The 23667-nt window shown below is 46.4% G+C and overlaps 2 protein-coding genes across 6 annotated transcripts in view; one reads left to right on the top strand and one right to left on the bottom strand.

Moving 5' to 3' along the window:
* The window catches only part of LOC6585716, a 68562-nt gene extending 62945 nt beyond the window's left edge, over positions 1 to 5617 (top strand). For all 3 annotated transcript variants that reach the window (XM_032732762.2, XM_015160993.3, XM_002011307.4), the window contains 2 exons: positions 307 to 435; positions 520 to 5617. In XM_032732762.2, the coding sequence (XP_032588653.1) occupies positions 307 to 435; positions 520 to 4992 (4602 nt within the window). In that variant the 3' untranslated portion in view covers positions 4993 to 5617. The remainder of the gene's footprint in view (positions 1 to 306; positions 436 to 519) is intronic.
* A 4222-nt stretch (positions 5618 to 9839) lies between these two features.
* Positions 9840 to 22410, bottom strand: LOC6585717 (peptide transporter family 1). 3 transcript variants are annotated; one of them, XM_032732780.2, is made up of 8 exons: positions 22040 to 22409; positions 21732 to 21874; positions 15858 to 15936; positions 15561 to 15789; positions 13904 to 15248; positions 13142 to 13708; positions 10029 to 12549; positions 9840 to 9967 (listed from the first exon to the last, which is right to left on the bottom strand). In XM_032732780.2, the coding sequence occupies exons 1-6, from the start codon at positions 22131 to 22133 to the stop codon at positions 13226 to 13228; spliced, it is 2373 nt and encodes a 790-aa protein (XP_032588671.1). In that variant the 5' UTR covers positions 22134 to 22409; the 3' UTR covers positions 9840 to 9967; positions 10029 to 12549; positions 13142 to 13225. The 3 variants fall into 3 exon arrangements, with proteins under 3 accessions (XP_032588671.1, XP_043864882.1, XP_015016480.1); XM_044008947.1 differs by having other exon boundaries at positions 13904 to 15239; XM_015160994.3 differs by lacking the exons at positions 9840 to 9967; positions 10029 to 12549 and adding an exon at positions 12726 to 13040 and having other exon boundaries at positions 22040 to 22410.
* Positions 22411 to 23667: the final 1257 nt, after the last annotated feature.

Raw genomic sequence — 23667 nt, 5'->3', positions numbered from 1 at the left:
AGCTCTGCTACCCAGCCCCTTACCCGCTCCATCACGTCAACTCATAGATCATTGTCTGCCATTGACAGCCAGTGTCTCTTACCCCGTGTGTCTCTGACTGCTTAGCCCCTCCTAGCATGCTCATATGTCATATATGTTTCAAGTGTTGTCTTTAAGCTGACATCCCTTTATCTCTCCAGCTCACTCTCTCTTTCTCTTTACTAGCGCTAGATCACTGTCTTACCCCCTCTCTAGCTCGTAGTCCATCGAACCCTCCCATGTATTATACTTTATTCTCACTTTCTACCCCTTCTACCCCTCTTGCAGATGGTGCACTACGTGTCCGCCTCGGCGCTGACCTCGCAGAAGAGCCTCGCCATGCAGAACCACCAGCAGCTCAGCTTTGGCCAGCTGCTGCGTGCTGCTGGCAACATGGGCGACATACGCGACTGTCCGGTAAGTACAGCTGCCAATCCCCCACAGCAACTGTGACTAATCTCTCCCTCCCTCTCTCTCTCTCTTGCTCTCACTCATCCTTAGAACTCGTGTGGCGCCAAGATTGGCATTTGCCGTGCTCTGCTCAATCGACCGGATGTGGTGTCGATCGGCATTGTTTGGGACTCGGAGCGACCGGCTGCCGATCAGGTGCACGCCGTCTTGAAGGCTGTGGGCACCAGCCTGCGCCTGGCCGACGTCTTCCATCAGGTCAGCGAGCAGCGCTGGGCCCAGCAGTCGCAGCACGAGCTCGTTGGCATCGTCTCCTACTACGGCAAGCACTACACCACCTTCTTCTTCCACACGAAGCTCAAGGTGTGGGTCTACTTCGACGACGCCAATGTCAAGGAGGTGGGGCCCAGCTGGGAGGGCGTGGTGGACAAGTGCAGTCGCGGCCGCTATCAGCCGCTGCTGCTGCTCTACGCCGTGCCGCAGCCGCCCAGCTCCGCTGCCGGAGCAGCTGTCAACAGCTGCGGCATGGAGCGGCGCGCCGTCACGCCCAGCCCGGAGAAGCCCAGCCTGGGCAGCACCAGGCGTGCCATAACGCCCACGCCGCTGAACGACTACCAGAACCTGAGCGTCATACAGAAGAGCATCTTCCCAGCGCCGTTGCCCGCGTCTGCTGCTCTCCCAGCGCTGGCAGCGGGCAGCGATGAGACGGACGCCTACATCAGTCGCAAGACCGTGGAGCATGTGTTGAGCGCCCAGTACCAGAATCTGAGCGTCATCCAGGACAAGATCGCCGCCGATAAGGAGGGCGGCTTCCTCAACCGCAAGCCCATCGAGGCGATGCTCAGCGCTCAGCTGGCCCGCCGTCAGCACCTGCAGCTGCAGCGCAGCCACAGCGCGGAGTCCAGCTCCGGCCACGCCTCCAACGGCAGCTCTCCGCCCAGCGACGGCCTGACCATCCCGGAGCACCTGAACCAGCCAAGGCGCCGCGACTCGGGCAACTGGTCGGGAGACCGCAACAGCGCCAGCTCAGCCAGCTCCACGACCCTCGACAATCCATATCTCTACATGGTGGCCAAGCGCGGCGTGGCTGCCGTGCCCCAGAGCCCGACGAGGCATGGCCACGTGCATGGGCTGCCCTACGATGCGGGCTACGACTCGTTCTCGCTGAGCTCCACGGACTCGTATCCGCCCAAGCATGTGCTCAACCCGCAGCTGGCCAAGATCCCGGAGACGAACGCACCGAACGCGGCTGGCCATGTGCCGCACGGCCCGGCGCACGGCCCGGGCCTGGCCCTGTCGGGCGACTGCGAGAAGCTCTGCCACGAGGCGGACCAGCTGCTGGAGAAGTCGCGCCTGGTGGAGGAGTCGCACGATCTGGAAACGGCGCTGGTCCTCTGCAACGCAGCCGCGGGCAGAGCCAGAGCTGCCATGGATGCGCCGTACAGCAATCCGCACACGATGACCTTCGCCCGGATGAAGCACAACACCTGCGTGATGCGCGCCAGGAGCCTGCACCGTCGCATCCTCATCGAGAAGGGCGCCGAGAGCGAGGCCATGCCCGAGCTGAAGCACATGCGCGAGGGCAGCAACAGCAGCGTCAAGCACATGCGCCAGAACAGCAAGGACCGCACGCTCGAGAAGCTCGAGAAGCTGGAGAAGCTCGAGCAACTGCCGCCAACTGCCTCGGCGGCCAAGAGCATCGAGATCTATGCGACGCTGCCGAAGCGCAAGAGTCCGCTCAAGGCGCTCGTCAACGCCGGCGGAGACGACAATGCCATCGAGTACGAGCCGCCGGCTAGCCAGGCGAAGCCGGAGCGCGAGAGTCGCTCGCTGTTCGGGCGCCGCGATAAGGACAAGGACAAGGAGAAGGAGAAGGAGAGGGAGAAGGAGAAGCGCAGCCGCAGCGAGGATCGCAACAAGCTGACGCGCGAATTCTCGCTGACCGAGACGCTGCTGGTGAACGCCAAGGACACGCTGAAGAAGCACAAGGAGGACAAGGACGAGAAGAAGGAAAAGGACAAGAGCGGCAAGAAGCAGCATAAGATCCGACGCAAGCTCCTGATGGGCGGACTCATCCGGCGCAAGAATCGCTCCATGCCCGACCTGACCGAGGCTGTCGACGATCCCAGCTCCTCAGCTGCGGCGGCAGCTCCTGCCGCTGCGTCCGCGCTCAGTGCGCACGCCACGCCCCTCGGCTCGGTGGACGACAGCGCCGTTGGGCTGCATCTGCACGGCCACGCCTACATGGGCATGAGCGGCTACATCTCCGAGGGCCACTTTGACTACCCCAGCAGCAGCAACAGCACCAACAGTGCCGCCTCTGCCGCAGCAGCAGCTGCTGCTGCCTCCGGCTGCTGCGCCAATCCGAACCTGGAGCGCAGCAAACTGATGCGCAAGAGCTTCCATGGCAGCGGCAGGCAGCTGACCATGGTGCCCAAGGTGGCGCCACCGCCGCCCATGCGCACCAGCTCGGCACTAACACAACAGCAGCAGCAACAGCAACAGCAGCAGCAACAACAGCAGCAACAGCAACAGCAGCAGCAACAACAGCAGCAACATTTTCATCACGAGGCAAATCTGTCGAACATCTCAGCGATGAGCTCGAATGCCTCGATAAGCGAGGACTCGTGCCAGACTATCATCACCACCTGTGCGCAGGTGCACTCCGAGCAGAGTCCTTTGAAGGACCTGCAGTTGCCTTGCGCCCCAGACATGGGCATGGCCCTGCCCCTGCCAATGCCCCTGCCCCTGCCGCAGCTGGAGCTGCCGCCGTATCCCAGTCCACCGCAGTCCGTTTGCCATTCGAGGCAGGCGAGCGAGGACTTTCCGCCGCCGCCGCCAGAGATCGACCTGGAGCCGCTCAACCAGCAGCTGAATCACCTGCACGCCCTGGAGGCGGCCAGCAAGCAGCAGCGACAGCAGCTCGACTCCATGGAGGGCACGACCAGCATCCTGGCCCAGCTGCAGCAGCGACAGCACCTGCTGAAGCTGCGCAAGGAGCAGGCGACGCCGTTGCCCGATCTGCGGAGCCGAAAGCCTGAGCCAACATCAGCAGGAGCAGCAGCAGCAGCTGCTGCAGCAGGAGGCTCGCCCAGCAGCGTTCGCGACCTGGCGCATCGTTTCGAGCAAACCAGCATTGGGGGAGCGGCAGCGGGAGCAACAGCAGCGGCAGCAGCAGCAATGGCTAACAGCAACATGCGCTCGTACGCCTCCCAGGAGCTGCTTAGCTCTGTGCGCACGCAGATGAACGGGCTGCCCAATGGCAAGCCGGAGACCGATGAAGTTGACTGTGCGCCCATGCCACGCCAACAGCAGCAACAGCAGCAGCAGCAGCAACAGTTGCTGCTGGCCAAGCCCAAGTACGAGATGTCGCAGTCGCAGATCGCCGAGGAGATTCGCGAAGTGGAGCTGCTCAACTCGATGGTGCAGCAGACGCTCAACCAGAGCAACCTGGCGGCGCCGAAGCGCGTGAAGAAGAAGAGCGTCTCGTTCTGCGACCAGGTCATACTCGTCGCCACAGCCGGCAATGAGGAGGACGACGACTTCATACCGAACCCCATTCTGGAGCGAGTCCTGCGCACGGCCCAGCACCCCAACGAGAAGGTGAGCGCGCAGCTCATTCAGCAGCAGCAGCAGAACATGCTGCGCCTGCAGACAGAGGCGCAGCCACGCCTACAGCAGCAGCAGCAACAGCAACAGCAGCAGCAGCAGCAGCAACAACAGCAGCAGCAACAGCAACAATTGCAGCAGCAGCAGCAGCAACAGTTGCAGGCATCGCCCATGCTGGGCAGGCCAGACATGCAACGCTATGTGCAGCGCCAACAGCAGCTGCTGCAGCAGCAGCAGCAACAACAGGAACTGTATCGCCTGCAGCAACAGCAACAGCAGCAACAACAGCAACAGCAACAGTTGCTGCCACGCACCAGCATGAGCGGTTTGTCCAATCAGCAACAACAGCAGCAGCAGCAGCAGCTGGACATGCAATACAGCAGCATGCCGCGACCTTTGCATGCGCAAAGCTACTCTATGCAAATGCAGAAGCAACAACAGCAACAGCTGCAACAGCAACAACAGCAGCAGCAACTGCAACAGCAACAACAACTGAGCATTGCCTACTTCAGCAATGGAAATGTTGCCGCTGAGCAGTCGCTGCCCTCGCCCTATCAGCGCGTGCCACACCCGCATGCCTATCAGCAGGCCAACTTCTATGCAGCACAGCAACAACAACAGCAGCAACAACAACAGCAGCAACAGTTGCTGAATGGTAAGAAAAAGGTGAGCTTTGAGCCAGGCACAAAAGGTGAATTGGACTGCCTGCCCAGTACGCCGCAGGCCCCTCCGCCGCCGGCAACGTCGCTGCAGAACGGACTGCCCGAGCCGCTCTCGAACGGCACGAATCTCAATGGCATCACGGCCATACCCACCCGCGTCTACAACAATGCCATCGTCAAGGCCTCGGCCAAGGCCGTCGAGTGCAATCTGTGCCGCAAGCGCCACGTGATTGCGCCCTCGATCTACTGCACCAACTGCGAGTACTATCTGCAGATGCTAAACCAGCGCAGATGATGTCTGAATGAATCGAATTTCGATTCGAAGTCGAACTCGAAGTCGAACTTGAAGTCGAACTTGAACTCGAGTGCTACTGCAATCAAATGAATCGATTTGAATTCGAGTTCGAATCGTAGCTGTAAATGGAAACAAGTTATCTCAAGCATTGCTGCCACGCCCCTCCAAATAGCGCCCACAATAGGCTGTTACTGTTAAGGTTTGAGTCCGTAGAGTCGTATATATACAAATATATATATAAATATATATATATATATATATATACATATACATATATATGTATATAGCTTATAGCCAATCGTAGCTCGTAAGCAGTTGCAACAGCAGATCGAAGCAGGCAGCAGCAGCAGCAGCAACAGTTGCAGCTAGAACTCGAACTGTTGCTGCTGCTGCTGCTGCTGTTGCGGCCATCTAGAGTCAGGGATGCGATTGGGTTTGCTGCCGCGTGGAGCAGTGGCAACAGCAACAGCAGCAGCAACAGTCGCTTTTATGCCGTCGCATAAGATGTCGCAACTGTTTGCCAGCCACGCCTACAATGAAACACCTGCACGCACATGTTCCCCCAGCACACACACATATATGTCCACTTGCCCATATATCTAACACGCGTCGCTCACAACGAACATCGACATCAGCAACATCGACATCAGCAACATCCCCAACACCAGCAACATTTAACTAATTCCATCCAGCCTGGCTTCCGCAAATCTCTTAATATTTTTTTAATTAATTAATATTTCTAGTTTTAATTGCATTTTTTTTTTTTTATCATCATTAAATTGTTTAAGTTTCAAGAGTTTTTAATATTTGATTTTTTTTTTTCGTGAGAAACTCAGCCGCTGAGCTTCCATTGCCGTGCAGTTGTCGAACGACTGCTCGGCAGAGTTTAATATTTCTATCTGATATACTAAGCATTTATTTTTCATACGACATATAGAATATAGAACTTTTTTTTGTAATGCATTTTATACGATTTAATAGTATTTTATAGTACTTAAAGTGTTTATACATTTATTATAACGATTTTTTAAGATTTTTCTTTACAGAAAACACAGAAATGCACAAATGATGCGAGAAAAGAACAAAAAGAGCAAATAAATGGTAAAAAAAGAGAAATTATTTTAATAAAACATCAAAAACAATATAAATCATTGTGTTATTTTTCTGGGAAATTAAAAGGAAGAAAAAATATTTATAGCCGCTCCAAAAAGAACAGATCAGAACAGAATTCAAGACGGTGTTATCCTGTACAGCAGACATGCCACGTAGCAGCACCACTTTAGGCTTAAGTTCGAGCCGTTTCTTGGCTTGCAGCGTGAAGATATCTCTGTACAACAATGCTAGACCCCAATGTCTTCTATGCCGTCCAAGAGAAAAAGTAACGCGAGAGGAGGCTGGGAGTCCAGGTACTGCAGCCAAAAGATCTGCTCGATCGCACATTAGATCTAGAAGAAGATTCCGAAGACACCAACCCTATGCTGGACAGGGTCTGAGCCTAAAAGCTTGCCTTGAAGTTACCTGCGATAGTTAAACCCTATAACTAAACCAGTCAATATATCGTCAAATACAAGTGTATATATTTTTTGACAACTATTCTATAGTATACTTGCAGGATGATTCCTAGAAAATCTTCACATACTTTTAGGCTAATATGAAATTAATATCCCATAGATGTAAAACCTAAGTTTAATGATGTTAGAGTTGCATTGGTTGCGTTGGTATAATACAGAGAGCCAGGAACATCTAAGAGTATCTAACGATTTCTAACGCCATGCTGATCATCCAAAAGCAGGAAACCAGACCAAGCCAAAGAAGACCAAATTCAAAGGGTGTACTCCATAATTTAGTAAACGGATGAACGATCTTCGAATGTTTTAATTTTCTCGAGCTCATTCGAAATCGAGCTATAAATATATACTACTTATATATTCAAAGATGAAAATGTGTATTCCAAATACACAGTTTGCCTTTGAATGTCTGCAACTGGGCCAGAGAATATCCAATGCTTACAGAATAGACCTTTTCGAAGCCATAGAGAAGCACTTACTTTCTGAATAGAATCAAGTAATATTTCGATTCCAAAACTTCTATCCATCTTATGCAGTCCCTCACTCAACTTACTTCTTTCATTCCTTTCTGGCTTAAGCTCTAATTGTATTAACAAAAGCTGAAAAAAAGTTGTTAGATTCAGTAAGCCTCCCAATCCCCCCAAATAAAAGTGTTGAATTTGATTTAAACTAAAATTTTTTATTTTTAACTCAATGAAAAACTGAAAAGAAGAAAGAGTGACGTGTGATGTGAAATGGTAGTAAGTGTTAAGTATTCTGAGCCGAGCCTCTAATTGTATTTTCGAGTCATTTGAAACAAATTCAGAGTTTTTCGCGAGATTCGGCTCAGACGTATAACAGTTCAGTGCTTGTTACACAATCATTTTTTTTTTTGCCGCGCCTTCTTGGAGGCGCGTATAACGCTTCCATACAAAGTGCATTTTTCTTTATCGCTGTATTTCGTTTTAATTTTCGGTTATTTTACTTTATTATTTGGGTTGTTTTTCTTTATAATCGATTATCGAACTGCGTAAAACATTTATCCGAAATTATTATTATTATTATTTTTTTTTTTTGTATTCATTTCTTTTTCTTTTCGAGCTGAGCGTCAAGCTTATATACATATTCTTTCTTTTTTTTTAATTTTTTTTTATGCTTGGCAAACAGCTCTTAAATATTTTACGCAATTCAATATTTTTGCTCATTTTTTCATGTATTCTTTTTATATTTAAGGCACGGTTCGCTCTTTATTTCATTTTCTTTTCTTTGTTTTTTTTTATTTTTTATTTTCTCTTCTTTTTCTTTTTTCTATTTTTCGACCGAACGATTTGTGAGTGCAGGAAGTGAAAAGGAAGAAGAGGAAGACGAGGCAGATGAAGTTTGTGTATTCACAGCAGAGTGGAGAATGGGATGGTGTGGGACACAGTAGCTGAATATCGATAACAAGAACAAAAACTGTTGTGTGTGAGAGGCTTGTGAGAACTTAAAATTCGGCATTGAAAACATGATAATCACAAATGGGAAATAATTCTTAAAACAAATAAAATCTTCACTTGAATATGGCAACGCTTCTTGGCTTACAAATTGCCAAATTGCCATTAGATCTGGCAGCGCTTCTAGGCGAAAAGTATTTGGTAATCAATTCAACTGCAGTCGCCTCTTGGCGTTCTTATAGATCTTTTTAATTGCTTTTTGGTATTAATAAGGTTTGCTGATTAATTTCTGTAACTTTTTTCTGCTTTCGCATCTTTGATTAAGCTGGCAACGCCTCTTGGCATTGAGCAACTTTGACTCTAATTATACTTTGTTAAAGCACATTTGATGCTTCTCTTGCCCTAGATCTATTCTTAGTTTCGCATCTTTGATTGATATGGCAAGGCCTTCAAGGAATGTTTCGTTAATAATCCCATTAATAGACTCTTTTCTTGGTTCCAAAATGATCTGGCAACGCCTCTTGGCGTTATTGTTGACACTCTAAGTGCCCTCTTTATCTTCAGTTTTGCATGTCTTTAATGATCTTCCATGCCGAATAGCCCAGGAACGCAGACACGGGAACAGCTTAAAGCACAGCACAGGACACTCGACACCGAGACAAAGCAGTGAAGGATCCACAGCATCTAGCTGTGGGATTTGGAAAGAGACTTTGAGATCGCAACTGGAATCAATGGAGTCGAACATAGGAGGTCATGAATCGAATCAAACTAAAAGAAAACAAAAACTTAGGTTGCGCAGCTGTGGCTCCAAGTTTCGTTTCGACTCATCTGAAAGAACATCGGCATAGAAATAGGTTAGTAGCGCTCTCTTGCAGTCTACTTCGTGGCTGCTGAAGACGCTTCGCTGATCTGTTCGCAGGGATTTCAACGCGCTTTCCGCCTTCGGGACTTTGAGATGTTGATCTCCACATGTGATGTGTGCCACAATCAGGCGTTTTTTGCTTTAGTTGGTTTTCATATCGTTTAGCTGGGCAAACCAATCGCTCGGGACAGGCGTGTCACGAGCAATTGGCTTGCCGTCTTTTCTTCAACCTACTCAACTTTATTTTTGGCTCGTTCAATTTCAGTTTCGTTTGCGCCGCATTCGAAAATACCTGCGTAAACTTTAAAAACTTTCTAGGTTTTCTTCTTTTTTTTTTGTGCATTTTTTTTTTTTTTTTTTTTATTTCTTAATAATTTTCACTTTTTTTATATATATATTTTTTTTATATGTATATATTTTTGTTTTTCTTTTTCGTTTTTCATCTTTTTTTGTATTCTTATTTTTTCCTTTCTATATCTATTGCACTAATTGCGGCACACATCGCTCGTAGAACGTTTCGCATTTGGATATTTGTATTATTACTTGATGGGGTTTCTTTTTGCTTATAGCCCACACAAAGGCAGCGGTTCGAATCCCTTAACAAATCAGCGCAGCGCTTGGCAAACGGACGTGGGAAACTCACCTGGAGGCAGTTTTTTAAAGGCATTTTATATAGATTTATATAGAGTCTATAGGATCAGGCACTGACACTGCTGTAAGCAATATGCAAGTTAGAACAGTAAGAGGTGGGGTTCGTATATACAGAGGGAAGATGATCTATGTACAATGGGAACGGAAAGGGAGAACAGAACGGAGTTCGAGAACAAAAGGACAAACGTTGCGTATCTCAAAGCGGAGTGGGGAAACTCAAATTGTGTCCCTTTTATCGATTACTGATTGATGACTGTGCCTTGTGCCAGCGGCAGTGATGCATCATGATTGACGCTGCGACTTTAGCCATTCCAGTGAATGTGCCGTGATCTATTCTCGGGTTCGAAGTCTGTATTGAGTCTAAGCGGCATGGCTTTATTTGCAAATGTGTTACAGCATGATTGAGTCTAGGAAGTATTGGCTTTCTCTCTTACTCTTCTTTATTTGTGGTCTTTGGCTCTTTGCCTGCCGAGCGACACGGCCTGTGGAAATATACATCCAGTTGAGCAAGTCTACTTTCTCATTTTTATATTAATTCCATACCTGATTGGTTGATCGAGCTTTTCCCTTATGTTATTCATCGTGAGTGAAGTTGGGGTGCGCTTTTCTTTGATGTTTCTGTCGTCCTAGTCAACTACGAAACTGGCACGAGTTGGGCTCTACCAGCCTTTACTCGCCCTCTGCACTTTTCTTAGCAACGTGACTCCAACTGCCTATACCCCTTCTCTCTCGCACTCTCTCTCCCCCTCTCTCTTTCGTGCTGCTCCGCCTGGTGACTGCTATCCTACTCTTCTCTCTCCAGCTCCCCCTGCTCTGCCTCGTGACAGTCGAGCCCAGCGACACGGTCTTGGCTAAAGCGATAAAGAGCCGGAACTAGTTCCAGCCGGACATTGACGGATCAGCTTTCCCTGCAATATATATACTTGCCACACAGTATACTGATATATATGTATGTATGCCAACTGAATGCGGAGTTTGATGGAATGGAATGGACGAATACGATGACATTCTCTGGTTTTATAGTGGTTCGTAAGGTGATCGACTAGCGTAGTTAGTGGCAATCGAATGCCCTGTGTGTGATAGTTGCACAGTGGCAGTGCTTTATTGGCGTATAACACTTATTCGAGTGCTTCCAGGTTAGGCAAGCGACCTGCCTGAGCTCGAGGCGGCGAGCGCAGTCCAATCCAGTCTGTTGTGGGTGGGGCGGTGGTGCATGTGCGCCTGCGCGTGTGTGTGTGCGAGGGGTGGGCTGGCGGACAGGGGCTACTTGACCCACTGGTTATGACTGTTATACACATGCAATTCTCTTGGTTTATGTGGCTTCTGTCGCCGGCTGTTTATGCACTCGAATCGCTGTGCTCTGCCCTGGCGCTGCGCGGCTCGGCGCGGAGGCAGGCGCCGTCAACCATTTGCCGAGCGAGATGAACATACGTGTACTGTGTGTGTGCTTTAGTGTGAGAGAGAGAGAGAGCGCGTCTCCCTTGCCGAGCTGCTCGCTCGCATGCAGTAAGCTAGTCGCACGACATGCCGTCTCGCTCGCATCCATGTGATGCCACGCACACTCGCGATAGAAGTATGTGGGTACGCTTCGTCTCGTATCTCGTGTGTGCGGCATCAAACGGATGCCGTTCGTGTTCCACTGTCTCGCTCTGTTCCATATGTTCAGCTTGCGCCGCAAAGCTCACGCTCTCTCCCCCTCTCGTTGCTGCTTCGCCCATCACTCGCCCGCATGCCCAGGGCACAGCTTGATTGATCTAAGTAGAAATTACTCTGCAAACCCGCCGCCACGTCCACGCCTCTGCAGCAGCAGCAACAGCAATTGCGACGCACCGCGCCTCACCTGCCTCCGGGCAACGAGCAGCGCTCTCCTCCGGGAGCAGCTGCCGCCCGCCGGGGGCCACAGAACTGCATTGCCGTGCACCCACTCACCCGCTCGCTCGTGGCCTTCGCTTTTGTGGGCAACTCAGCTGCTTTGCTCCTTTATCGAGTTGATGTGCGATTCGTGTCTGATTTATGGACGTTCGATGGCTGGCTCTTTCTCTCTTTTCACATATCGATACTGTGTTTGGCACTAGGTACAGTTGATACTCGGAAAAACTAGCACTTGCAAAAAAAAGTGTAAAAAAAAGGAATCCTTGGACTAACTTCTCCTGACCGTGTCGCTCGCTCCAGAGCTAGCGCTCGACTGTGCCCGCTGCTGGCTCGGCCAGCGACGAGGCAGACTCGCTAGTTACTAGTCCAGGTAGTCAAGGAGTTCAGGTAGTCGCGGTCCGGTTCAGGTAGTCGAGCTCAGGGTCTCCGCTGGTCCTTAGTCCTGTAGGCCCAGTCCTAATGAGGGTTTGTTTTCTTCCACTACAGCTGTCTGGCTAATCGTCCCTCTGCCTGCCTGTCCGTTGTTCTATTATATTCCCTCCATATGTGCGTGGCTGCAGCTGCATTTCCTGTTTTCTCCTAGTTTTCTCAGAATACTTGCAGTCCTGGTCCGGTCCGGTTTCAGCTCCTTTCAACTTTTTCCACTCAGGTATAGACACAAACTGTTCAACTTTGCAATCAATGCTCGTTCGTCTCGTTCGTTTCGCTCGTCGCACTGCAACTGCTTCGACTTGCTGCTGGCAATGCCTCTTCGCTGCCCTTGGCGATGGCAATGCCTTTCCCATATTCACATTTTGCCAAAGTCATTGACTTCTCCACTCTTTCCTCGTGCAAATTTTATTCTCACTTTACAAATTTAACTGAATTCCGTTGCGTTGTTTGCCTCAGAGTCGTCTGCGAGTGCGAAAAGCGTTATACAATGGAGCTGCCACTTGTCACAGCACAGCTCCGGAAATGTTGGGCAACGCCTCGAGCTTCCACTGCACTCGGAAGATAACTGCGAAGAGCCTTCCCAATGCATCATTTCATTATTATTCACTTCTGATTGCCAATCGCTTCGTTTCTGCTTTAATATTTGAATTTTGCCAAGTAAATGATCTCGCGCGCATCGCGCACTAAACACAGCCCACGCAGCAGCCACTTGCAACTAGCTGGCAACGCCACGTGCACGAAGCGCCCAGCCCTGGTTTAACTGCCGTAAAAAGACGATGAGATTCAAAATAAATTAAATTCAAATTGTAATTGTAAAAAAAAAATTATCTATGTTATAAAATAAATAGCAATAAAAATAAAAATAAAAGCAAAGCAAAAAATATATTTAACATACAGAAATAAATTTGTATGTATTTTCAATAGAGAAATAATAAATTATATAAGGGAAATTTATTAAATTAATTCTTAAGATAACTTTTTAAAGCAGGAACAAAAGCGAAATAAAATACAATTGTTTCAAAATCGGACTTAAGGAATATACAAATATTTCGATCAAAAACAATCTATATATAACCATTTCAAATATTCTAAATATATAAGCCAGCAGATAACAAAGTGAGAGCATTGCAGTCGACTGTACCCATTCACGTTCCCAAATGCTTATTATATGGAGTCAATGGACTCGCTTTACGCCTGGTGAACGGGCATTTGCATTATAAATATTCGAGCTAAAGTTTGTTAAGTAATTAACTACAAAGGAATATATAAAAGCGAAAGCAAATAAATGAGAATTTGAAAAACAGGAATAATATACGGACATTCGCATATCAAGGTGTACAGACGAGACTCACATGGCTATGCAGACGACTCCATCGTGATCTGATGACACACAGATATACACATATATACGCAATACAGATGCCCAAATGTATGGGCTAGTCGACATCGCCCCGATAATCGTTCTGATTGGTGACCGGCACACCGTCATCCTCTTTGGGCGGCTGTTGCTCGATGGAGGGCTCGTTTGGCAGAGTGTCGTCGCTCTCCTGTTCAACCTTCCGGGAAGGCTCAGTATTCGAGTCCGAGTCTGGCTCCTCCACGTATGTGTAGTTGCGTGCGAGCAAGACGAAGAGCATCATATTGAACAGCATTAAGCTGGCGAAGAGCGCAAACTCAGCCGATTGGGTGCGGACGAGCTGCACCTCCGCTATGGCCACCACCAGCAGGTTGCCAATGGCCTCGGAGAGCAGCCAGCAGGCCTGCAGCACCGACTTCATGCTGCGCGGCGCCTGAGTAAACGAGAACTCCAGCCCCGTCACCGCGAACATTATCTCGCCGGCTGTCATGACCACGATCTGTGGCAGCTGCCAGAGTACCGAGAGCGTTGTGGGGGGCACCACCTCCAGCATGTTGTACTCCTGCAGAGGGGATGAAAGACACAATTACATAGTGATACAAGTTTACTGCACGAATAGAAGGAAGACAATGGATGGGGAGGGGGATAGATGACAGACAAGTAGGAAGCGGGAAGGAAGCCTTGGTTGGCCAGTCACTCTTGGGAGATTCATTTTATGGAGTTCTCAACTGAACTAGTTCCACGCTCGTTCACTTACATATCCGTCGCGTGCATTGCCCTGAACCAGGAGGCTGTAGAGTCCTCCCTTTTGGGCATCGAAGCTAGCGGCTCGCTTGCCATTGATGTCGAGCTCGCCATACCCGAGGGCGACTTCGTGCAGGGCCGAGAGGTTGCCGATGTCCAGCTGGATGCTGGCGAGGCTCGACGCGGGAGCCCTCAGCCGAATGGGACCCTCTTCCGAGGGTGTGTTGATCAAAGTGCGCAGCAGCAGAGGTCGATTGAGGCGCTGCACAGTGCTCAAGCCGTCGGAGAATTCCCGAAGACCGGCCTTGGTTAGGAAATAGCTGACTGAATGGCCTGGCTGAAGGTGCAGACGTCCCTCAATATTCGGGCAGCGTTTACTCGTAGACTTTGCCCTAAGGCCCACCTCCATAGCCCGAGGCACGCGGAGCTCCAAATTGGACCACATGGAAAGCGAATCGATGGAGGCGGCAACTGCCTCGTGCTCGCTGATGAAATCATAGCGACACGGCATCCCATTGTAGAGACGTAGGTGGACCATGTTTGGGAGCCTGGGCGCAGCCTTCGGCTCCAGCCGCTCGAGATGCAGCTCCACGGACGCCGACAGAAAGAAGCCAATGGCGGCGAACAGCAAGCCAATGCTGAGCTTCTGCAGCGGGCGCGTGATGCCGATGCGTGCGAGCAGCGGATAGACGACATAGTCGAACAGTGGAATAAAGACGAGGATGAGCAGCGGGTTGATCACCTGCATCTGGTCCGGCTTGATCTGATAGCCAAGCACGTCGCCATCCATATGGGTGGCCTGGAAGGTCCAGCGCGAGCCCTGCTGGTCGGACAGGGCCCAGAAAGCAGGAAAGGGTATATAGAGCAGCAGAACCTTGATCAGGCGTTTTGTGTCGTACACCATCTGATCTCCCACAGAGGGCGCTGCATAGTCGAGAAAGTGGGGCAAAGGACTCTTTTTGCGATTCATCCGCCAACCCTTGTACGCGCTCGATAGGCAGCTCGACACGCCGAAGAACATGTTGCCCGACGGTGAGCGCACCCTGTAGCGCAATCTGCCGGCCATAAAGATCCCCATCGAGATGATCATCAGCACAGCGGGCACCCCGAATGCCAGAGAGTAGCAGTCATCGTCCCCGAAGCATTGCACATCTGCGCGCAGGATGGGAGTGACCGCCGTGGAGATCATGGAGCCCGCATTGATCGCAAAGTAGAACAGCGAGAAGAACCTGGCCAGCTCTGCGCTCTGATCTGGCAGGCGGAACTGATCGCCGCCGAAGGCCGACACGCAGGGCTTGATGCCGCCAGTGCCCACAGCAATCATCAGAAGACCCACAATGGTGACAATCCTAGAAAAACTAGATAATTTTCAATTCGGGATCATGATCTACATGAGCATGAACAGTGAAATCTCGGTTAGCGAACAGCTTCATCAGCCCACACAGAAGTCGTCTGTAACTCTTCTGGATCAACTTTGTAGAATTAGTAGAATTAGAGCACCTGAATGCCCTTTGGAGTATATGGAGTATATGGAGTATACAATCCGAGCTATATAGGCTAATAAATTCTAATTAAAGATCATAGGATCACCCGCCCTAGCGAGAATTCACTGTGCATGCCTCATCCACATTCATATTAGTAGCTACATGTATAGATCAGTAGGTACTCACCTATCAGGCATCAACGGTAAAGGTATAGCCCCAATGGCGACAATCATCGCACCGACACTATATACGACCGACAGGTACAATATCGTCTTGTACTTGCCCAGCCAGCCGTCCGCAACAAGAGCTCCACCGATGGGGAAAACGTAGACGAGCATCGTGAATACGTGAAAGAGCACGGTCGCCGTCTCCTCGTTGTACCCCAGCTTATGGGTAAGATAGAGCACCAGTATAGCTAGGAGAGGAGAGGCGGAGCTACACATAGAGGGAAGGGACAGTCATTCTCCGAGGGGTCCCACTTACCACGCATGCCATAATAGTTGAAGCGCTCACAGAACTCATTGGTAACGATGAATGCCACAGCTTTTGGGTAATCCACTAGCTAGAAGAGAACAGATGCGTCGTTAACTGACAAAGTCAAGTGAAGGGACTTGGAGAGTGATTTGAGCAATAAATTATTGGATCCATCATTATCTCCAGTCTCATTATCTTCCACACTCGGCAAATCAAATGGGAAAAGTGCTGCATCATAGCTCGCTGACTGAACAAATTTCCATCAATTGCGATTGCCCACTAAACAGTTGTCTATATATAAATATCTATATGTATAGTGAGTGTGGGTATCTAGCTGATAGATAGGCCTTGTTTATGTCTGCCAAGTCTGTTAGTTTAAGGGCATTCAAGCGTAATCTCGTCTCATTATGAGTGCTACGAAAGATAATGTTCATATACGTCTATGCGTATACACATTATATTATATTGGTATATAAATAGCAATTGGAATTTCTTCATTCAATCTTGATAGCATACGAAATCGTAGAGGGAATCGCTTAGTCGAGCTCACTCGAATGAAAATGAAACCTTTAATACGATGCAAATACTCGCGGATTTATACTTATCGAACTCAATACAGGGTCGATTCAGATCAAGGGCAGCTAGTGGCTAGATCTGCAATGATTCGAGACCAGCTCCCACAGACTGTGAAGCAACGCAGACCTATTATTATGAATACAGGGTATCGCCTAGTTCGGCTAAAACGAAGAAAGAAAGTTAAAGTTTTCTAAGAGCATAAGTAGGTAAGACAAAAAGCCAACTGAACAGGGTGTCGCCTAGTCGAGCAATAGATTACTATAGGAAAACATACATACATACTTATATCTAGATAGATAGGTAATTATGTATTCTCACAATGGTAAGACTGACCTATTGCGCTATTACGATTGTTTGGGTGAGTCTATCTCCTTCTCTATCTGTCGCTGTCTCAGTCTCTGTCTGTCTGTATCTCTCCGTCTCTGTCTGACTTTAGTGTATTTCATTTTCGCTTTCAATTCGTTTCGCATGTTATTTTGGTTTCTATCAGCATTTGCTGTTAGTCAAGGTGAGCCGGCAAACGGGTTTGAGCCACCTGCCCCAAGTAGTGGGACGAGACGTGAATCAAATTTTAATTCTGCACTTGCAGTAGCTAAAATCACGCACAAAACCGTTAAAGAAAAAGTCAAGCACAGAAAACCATTGCTTGAGTTCTTTAAAGTTGGTTGGGCGAGGCTCTACACTACACCCTATATGAGCTGTAGGGTATATTTCCCTGGGTAAGTCACAGTTTTACAGGGTGCTTAGATCATGCAATATCTATATACATCTTCGCAATATCTATATACATCTGTACAGCTCTACACAAACAGAGAGAATTCTATTCTTGTTTGACACTGGCAAAGGCATAATGCAATTTGTATTTGTAGAGAGATGTGGACACATACATACACATACATACATCTACATATTCGTTTGAGTCAGTATTGGAATGATATCCAAGCGAGCTGCAACAGCTTATCGGAATTTCCCATCTCTATGGCGAGCTGCTTTTCACCATCACGCTCAGTCTCCTTCGCTCTCCTCCGCCGCCAGAAGTGTAAGGTGCGGCAATCGAGCGTAATCAATTAGACGAGGCGGTAACGATCAAATGACAATCACTTGTGCATAGACACAGTTACACAGTATTACGTATAGCTTTATCGCGGCGATCGGCCGGTCTATGGGGATGCCTGAAGGTCTCTCAGTCTCAGGTTTTGTAAGAGACGTTCGAGGCGTTCAGTTGTCGATTACGTGACGTCACATTCTCACGACGCTCAGACTAGTGGGTAATTATACCTGGCAATATGCAATGCAATATACTATACATAATATATATATGTCAGCTGTATTTTTAATTGTGGGATCGAAAGCAACTAATTGCAGACCCGTCCAGGCACTTCAATAATGAGATTTATTTATATACATACATTTAGTATATACATACATACATATATATATAAATCTGTACCTATAGAGTTGACTGGGTTGTTCAACTCGTTGGTTCATTGTCAGCTGTTGAAAAAAAGTAGGTCGACGGCATCGGAAGACGAGTATACCGCAAATTCATATCTACATACATGCCTACATATACATACATACATACATACATATGTATATTGTTTTGATTCTATATCGATTTCATTTCGATTTCGCTTTCGCGTGATTAATTTAATCAATTTGCGAGCAATAAAAGGATGATTGGCACACTCTCTAAACATATATGTATGTATACGTATATGAGCAGCCAAGGTCAGCTCTTTTTAGTAGAGAATTGGGTCAATATAGGAGATCCTCTAAATAGGCGCTATTCTTGACCAACGTCAATAAAAGAGTGAGAGAGAAAGAGATTTATATAAATTGCAGATCATTTGGTTAAGTTAGGTGGATCTCCACTGTAAACAATAAAATCGATTTCTATATTTATTTATCACATGATACAGCCTGCTATATGAGTCTTTCTCCATCTCGATCCAACTCTTATCTAAATTGTACTATCAATATTATGTAGCCACGCAATTTTGTGTTATTTTCCCGAAATCTGTTTCTTGACTATGCTCTTAAAATACATGCATACATTTATCTTATCAGAAAGATACCTCCAGAACGAACAAAAAGGAAAGAAGAAAACATAAACATATTGCATATTCATTCGCATACATAGAGAGAAGAATTAAAGATAACTGTTCTTACTTTGGCTATGCGTGTTACAATGCACTAACTGTAACACGGCACAGCTGTACGACAGCTAAATGCCCATACATACATACACACATAGGCATATATATGTACATGTATGTATGTGCATGTGTGCATACGGCCAAAAGTTGTGCACAATTTCTGCTTGCCAACTTGTAAATGTACATATATGTAGGTATACATACATACATATGTAAGTATGTCTGTATGGGTACATATGTATGCTTTACAAGATGCTGCACTCATGCGTGCGTGTGTGCGTGTGCTTACATATGTATGTATGTATGTATATGTACATTTGTACTTTCTCAATTGCCAGCTGAAAGTGACAATAAACTGACGCAGGCGTCGCAGTCGACGCAGTCAGTTGATGCTGTCTTTGCAGACTTCTTTGACTGATTTCTTTTCATTTCAAGTTTAGGGCTCGCTGACCATAACTTGCACATGCGTGTGTGTGTGTGTGCGTGTTTGGCAATTAGCCAGGTAGTTTTTATACCCTGAACCCATTTTCAATGGGAAATCAGGGTATAATGGTTTTGTTGAAATGTATGTAACAGGGAGAAGGAGGCGTGGCAGACCCCACAAAGTATATATATTCTTGATCAGGGTGACGAGCTGAGTTGATTTGGCCCTGTCCGTCTGTCTGTCCGTCTGTCCGTCTGTCCGTATGTATGAACGCGTCGATTTCAGAAGATATAAGAGCTAGAGACTTCAAATTTTTTTTAAAATGTCCGTAATTACAGCGCGCATATCAAGTTTATCATTAAAAATCGATAACTCATCTCGATCTTTTTTTATCGATAAAAACCCTTATCGAAACCCAGTTATAAAATTATATCTTCTACACCTTTATTGCTAGAGTCTCCAAATTTTTAATGTATGCTTATATGCAATTTATACAATTTCGGTTTTTGTTAAAATTTACCCCCCACCTCTAAATTCACCCCCTCACCCTCACTTTTGTAAAAAGCGTATTTCAAATACTAGAGACTTGTGCTTTGGCAATTACATGCATATTCATGTTATAATCATAATCTAAAAGTTTCATGAAGATCGTACGTCCATAAAAAAAGTTATTAAACAATTAAGTTCTCATAGTAAGCGCACACTGCAGCCCATGCGTGTTTATGCGTGGTTGCTTGTATGTGTATGTGTGTGTGTGTATGCGTTTGTGTCTGTATGCGTGTGTGTGTGTATGTATACCTGTGTGTGCGTACGTGCGTGTGTGTGTGTGTGTGTGCGTGTTTCTTGTGTAAGCTGAAAGTCGCGAAAAAGTATTGAAATATCTATTGCTCCAAGGGTTCAGGGGATCTCGTAGTCGAGCAGTCTCGACTAGAGCTTTCTTACTTGTTTTTACTTACATACATATACAATGTATGTATGTACATATGTATGTATGTATGTTTGTGCAATCGAGCTCCATAATTGTCCAGCAAATCGGTTAACGCAACGGTACATTAGGCTTACCTCTTGCTCTTTCCCTGCCGCTTACTGCTTCTCACTAATTGCCAACTCCTTTGATTTGCTATTGGCAGCAGCCCCTGTTGCTTCAACGTCTTCTGCTTTCATTATTTGTTGTTGTTATTATTATTTTTGGTGCGGTAGTAAACTACAAAAACACATACACACACACACATACTCACAAAACGAACAAAACGAACAAAAGGCTCAGCTCAAGTTCAATTTACGGCTTGGAATTTAATCAACTACCGAAAAACGCACGCGCGAACTTGCAATATTTTTTAGCAGGTGCTGCCAGCGGCTGCAGCGCAGTCACGTTTGCGCACAAAACGAACAGCGAAGAGGCAGAAGCAGAGACAGACGCAAAAAGACGCATACGCAGACGCAGGCGGCGACGGCGACGTCACTGCGAGGGCGAATATACATACTTAAATGAAGCGCAAGTCAAGTGTAAGCTGCGCTTCTAAGCGATAATTCGGCAGACATCCTAAGCCAAAGAAAAATAATAATAATAAAGTAAATAATAAGTAACAAGAAATAAACAGCTACATATGTAGAAAAAGCGTGAAATGAGAATTGAAAATAAACAGCGAGCAGATTGGTTTAGTTGAGGGGGTGGGGGCAATAGGCACGAGAACTACACGCATACATTTGTACGTATGTATGTATGTACGTTGCAGTGCCATTTAACTAACACTTCGCTCTCACGCTCGCTCTCGCTCTCTCACTCTCGCGCTCTTTTGTTAGTTTAGCTGCCTGCTTAGTGCAGCACAGCGCAGCGCAGTCGTCGTCGCCGTCAACGTCCGCGCATTGGCGGCGTCTACCTCATTCCTCTCAAGTTCAATGCTTGAACTGTTAAATATGAATTTACATATGCTTGCACGGCCACAGCTTTAGCGTCGCAATCTCAGCTGAGCGACAAATGCGAAGCGCATTTGGTGCTTCGCGTAAGCCCAGCCAGCAAACGACGATAAGAGAAGGAACACTTATCGCCAACTCAGCTTTGACGACTTTTGAATACCCTTTTTGACAGATATCGTTTATATACAGATACCGCTAATATATAAGTAAATAATTAAATAGATAAAAAAAAAGTAAGAAAGCTCTAGTCAAGACTGTTCGACTAGAAAATCCCCTGAACTCTTCGAAGAATTTCACAACAATTCTTCGCGTCTTTCTGCTTACCCAAGAAACACATACATAGAAAAACATAGGGACGCAAGCATAAACACGAATTGACTGCACTATGGAAACTTAAGGTGTGGAGATAAATTACAACAAAATCGAAATTCTATAAAATACCTCTAAAGGTGTAGAATATATGTATAATTAAATCACTTTCATGAATGAGTATAAAAATCCGTTTTCGATAAGGGGTTAAATAGATTTTTGGAGAAAAACTCGATAAACGTGTGATATACACGTACTTAGGAAGACAAATTTCAAGCTATTATATCTTCTGAAATCGACGCGCCCATACAAACGGACGGACAGACAAACGGACAGGGCTAAATCGACTCAGCTCGTCACCCTGATCAGGAATATATATACTTTGTGGGGTCTGCCACGCCTCCTTCTGCCTGTTACATACTTTTAACAAAACCATTATACCCGATTTCCCATTGAGTCTGCGTATAAAAATTAGGCTAGTTTATATTTAGTTCTTACCTCATTATCAGATTCATTCCCCGTGTTCTCCAGACTGTCTGACTCGTCATTCTTATCCGTATCATTGAATTCCGCATCTTGGAAGCGGGTGCGAGCGCTGTTAATGCCAGCATTGTCATCCCCGGAAAAAGTACGTAATGAACCTGGGGGGAGAGAGTGACAGAGAGGCAAAGAGACAGAGACAGAGAGAAAGAGCGACAGAGAGAGAGAGAGAGAGAGAGAGATAAAGATAGAGAGAGATGGAGAGTGATGGAATGAGCAAGGGAATAGGGCGACATTAATTGAGAGATTAAAATATGTTCACATACCCACTTCGCTATCCGACTGAAGGTAACTGCCAGCGTAGTCGCTCGTCGGTGAGCTCAAATTCAAATCCAGATCCTCACCAGGCTTCCGAAACATTTAAAAGCGTGGACGCCAAATATATGAAATTGTTGATAGGAGACTCGAAGCTATGCAATTTTCCTTGACACATGAATGGGCGGCATTCATGCACCAAGTACATATGTGTGCAGTTGGATCGGCTGGAAAGCCGATTCCTCTCCAATCTAGTCAGAGGGCGACTTAGAGAAAATTCCCATTTTTGTTTTACTTCCGGCTAACTGAGCACATTTGTATGTGGAAAGCCTGACAGCCGACTCGGGACCTACTCCGACTACATTTGCGCAAATCCTTTGTAAGGGCTCCCGTTCGAGCTTTCGAGCTAGACGTAGCCATAGGCACATGTGCGGAGCCCAAAATAATAACCCTTGGCTGTGTAATCGAACTTGGGGGAACTCCCATTACAGGTAATTTATGAGTTTCGGACCTGTTTACCTTTCAGCTAATCTAAAAAAAACATTTGGTTTATGGCAAAGTTTTTTAGCTTGTCAGGGAAGTGTACAGCTTTCAAGTGCATGATCTATAAAGTCAGCAACTACACTTGGGATATTATTTGTAATATATCATCATATATGAATATATATGTAAGTATGTATATGTATTTAAGTCATAGGTCTAATCAGAGATTAGCTTTGTTTCTGTTTCACAACAAAGAAATATATTTATATTTTCTATTGCTAGCTTGAAATTCTCAAGACATTGCCTAACGATTCTATATATATATATATAAATATATTATCGGGAATTTGTGGTTGTAAAACTTGCTTATAACATCATACAAATTTCTGACTCAATCCATTCATAATGCGACGTTAATATGTATATGTAGATACCTATATGAGTTCCTGGAGTTAATAAATCGTCTAACCAATAACAACCCATAATTCAGTCATACAGCCATTTTTACGATATATGTACATATATATACATATGTATAGATCGGAGTGCGTATGAAGTATTATATAGTTAATCGTAAATATGTCCCTGGTACAGTTATCCGCTTATCACCTATCACTTATCAATTATCAGCCATCAGCTATAAAGTCTAATCTATCGCTTATCGATTATCGCTTATCGCTTATCGGCGGAACGATTAAGCATATAAAACAATGTCGCTCTCAATTGCGCCAAGTCAGCTCTATCCATAGATTAGAGCATTGGAATAAACTTTTGCTTGGGAACAACCGTGGACGCCCATCTTAGAGCTGCGATTATAGAAAAGCAATTATAACTATTGAGCTGAATAGTATCAGTAATATCAGGAGTGATAAGATATTTTACACTTATTTCAAAAAGCGAATCAAGATTGATAGGGTTATTTAGTATTAATCGATAAGGAGAAATTACCAAGTGAATTCCAATTAAATAGAGGTCAATATATTGATTCAACTCGGAACTAATCTAACTCGCTCACACTACCAAAACAACTGAAATAATTTATATTTATTATCGACCTGTTTGAAATTTCAGTGGGTCAAGCTAATCCACCTGCAATGCTTTTGTTTTTCTAAAGCTAAACTTGTTGAAATTGACAGTTTGTAGTCCCAAAGCGATA

This window comes from Drosophila mojavensis, unplaced genomic scaffold (assembly GCF_018153725.1).
Source record: "Drosophila mojavensis isolate 15081-1352.22 unplaced genomic scaffold, ASM1815372v1 contig_136, whole genome shotgun sequence".
Taxonomy (NCBI): domain Eukaryota; kingdom Metazoa; phylum Arthropoda; class Insecta; order Diptera; family Drosophilidae; genus Drosophila; species Drosophila mojavensis.
This window is presented reverse-complemented; position numbering and strand designations above follow the sequence as displayed.